General features: G+C 50.5%; 1 protein-coding gene across 1 annotated transcript in view; it reads right to left on the bottom strand.

The window, feature by feature from the left end:
- Positions 1-101: 101 nt before the first annotated feature.
- Positions 102-1718, bottom strand: part of RAB11A (RAB11A, member RAS oncogene family) — a 21390-nt gene continuing 19773 nt past the window's right edge. The window contains exon 5 of the mRNA XM_027879251.1: positions 102-259. Within this exon, the coding sequence (XP_027735052.1) occupies positions 153-259 (107 nt within the window). The 3' untranslated portion in view covers positions 102-152. The remainder of the gene's footprint in view (positions 260-1718) is intronic.

Here is a 1718-nt window from a genome sequence, read left to right as displayed (position 1 = left end):
AGCAGAGGAGGAGCCGTTCCTTTTCCACGCCGTGGGATGCTGATGGACGAGGACCGGCTCACGCACGGACCTGCCGCGACACAGCATCAGCTTGGGCCGACTGCAGCTGCATGATGTTATTTATAAAGACACTTTTCTATGGGTAACTGGAACTAACAGAACCTCCTCCACGTGTGGCTGGAGTACATCCCCCCCCACGAAGGGGTCCACGTGCTCCAGGCAGAGACTCTCCGTGGCTTGTATCCTAACCCTGGCTTTGCTGTAAAATAAACCACAAACACACGCTAAGTAGAAGGACTTAAAGATGTACATTTTTACCTGCTGCATCGAGAAACCTTTTGCCCTTAGGAACAAGGTGACTGGGAATGCACTGGAGCTGATTTTCATCCTTGTCGTGGGAATGGACATTTTTCTGAAGGAGAGCAGGGAAACGGTCAGTTCGCTGTCAGGACGCCTCATTTGCTGCCACCACCACGTGCAACCTGTGCAGATCATGCTCAGTAATTAGCATTGGGATTTTCATCTTTACATTCAGCACCAGAGGGTTTGAGTTGAGGAATATTCACACAGACACTTCCTGTGCCATTTTTTTAATCCTTCCAAATGTCCCCTGATCTTTGCTAACAACCATCTCCACAGGGAACCTCCCACCCACCTTTCCACACTTTTCATTGGCACAGATGGGCTTTCATTTTCCTTACACAGCTTCTCTTTTGTTGGCTGAATCCAGCAGATCTGTTGGGCCTGTAAACTGCTGCACCTCCCTTTCCTGCCCCGGGACTCTGCAGGTCTGCACAGACCAGCCCTGGTTTTCATTTCCTTTCCCAAAGCTGAGCCACAGCAGCTCCTCTCTCCCAATCCTTCCAAACCATCTCCTCACGGTTCACTTGTCAGCATGCCACCGATGACACCCCTTAATTCAATGTGCATTACCATGTAGTGCAACGTTATCCTTTGGTGATTCCACCTGAGATGTCATTAAATGGAGCTGAAACTGGGTTTTCTTTTTCAGCAGCTGTTTGTGAACTTCTTATCACGGGGCTGACCCCATGGTAAAGTTTTGGACTGAGCCACCATGGTACTTTTTTTTTTTTTAATTATTATTATTATTTATAATCTTTATTGACCTAGAGAGTAAAGTACTTGCCGTTAGTTCCTTGTAGATTTTGAGCATGAAGTAGTATTGACTCTAAGTATGTAATTTTATTAGGCAAACGTGGAAGTAGCAAGTTGATGCCTCTTAAATATAAAGAAATATCCTGTTGCACATTCACCAGCCTGGTGGACGCAGAAGAGAACGGAACCAGCCCCATCAATTTGCTCCCTTGGGTGACCTGCTGGGCTTGGGACTGGAGAGAGGAGCCCTCCAGCTGGGAGAGAGTGGTTGGATCCCGGCTCCTGGATCTCAGTCACCCTGGGATCACCTGGAACACCGTGGTGGAGCCTGCCCTGTGTCCACAGACAGGCTCAGCCTGGGATTGAACCTCTGGCAGGGCACCCCTGGGAGGCCTGTCCTTGAGAATCCTGCCCCTGGGAACCCTGTCCTTGGGAATCCTGCCCCTGGGAACCCTGTCCTTGGGAATCCTGCCCCTGGGAACCCTGTCCTTGAGAATCCTGCCCCTGGGAGCCCTGTCCTTGGGAATCCTGTCCCTGAGAGCCCTGTCCTTGGGAATCCTGCCCCTGGGAGCCCTGTCCTTGGGAATCCTGTCCCTGAGAGC

The sequence above is a fragment of the Empidonax traillii genome, unplaced genomic scaffold (genome assembly GCF_003031625.1).
Source record: "Empidonax traillii isolate 1590-97213 ecotype Southwest subspecies unplaced genomic scaffold, ASM303162v1 scaffold52:size1600334, whole genome shotgun sequence".
NCBI classification, from domain to species: Eukaryota; Metazoa; Chordata; class Aves; order Passeriformes; family Tyrannidae; genus Empidonax; species Empidonax traillii.
Note: the sequence above shows the minus strand (reverse complement) of the source record. Positions and strands in the feature narration are given on the sequence as shown.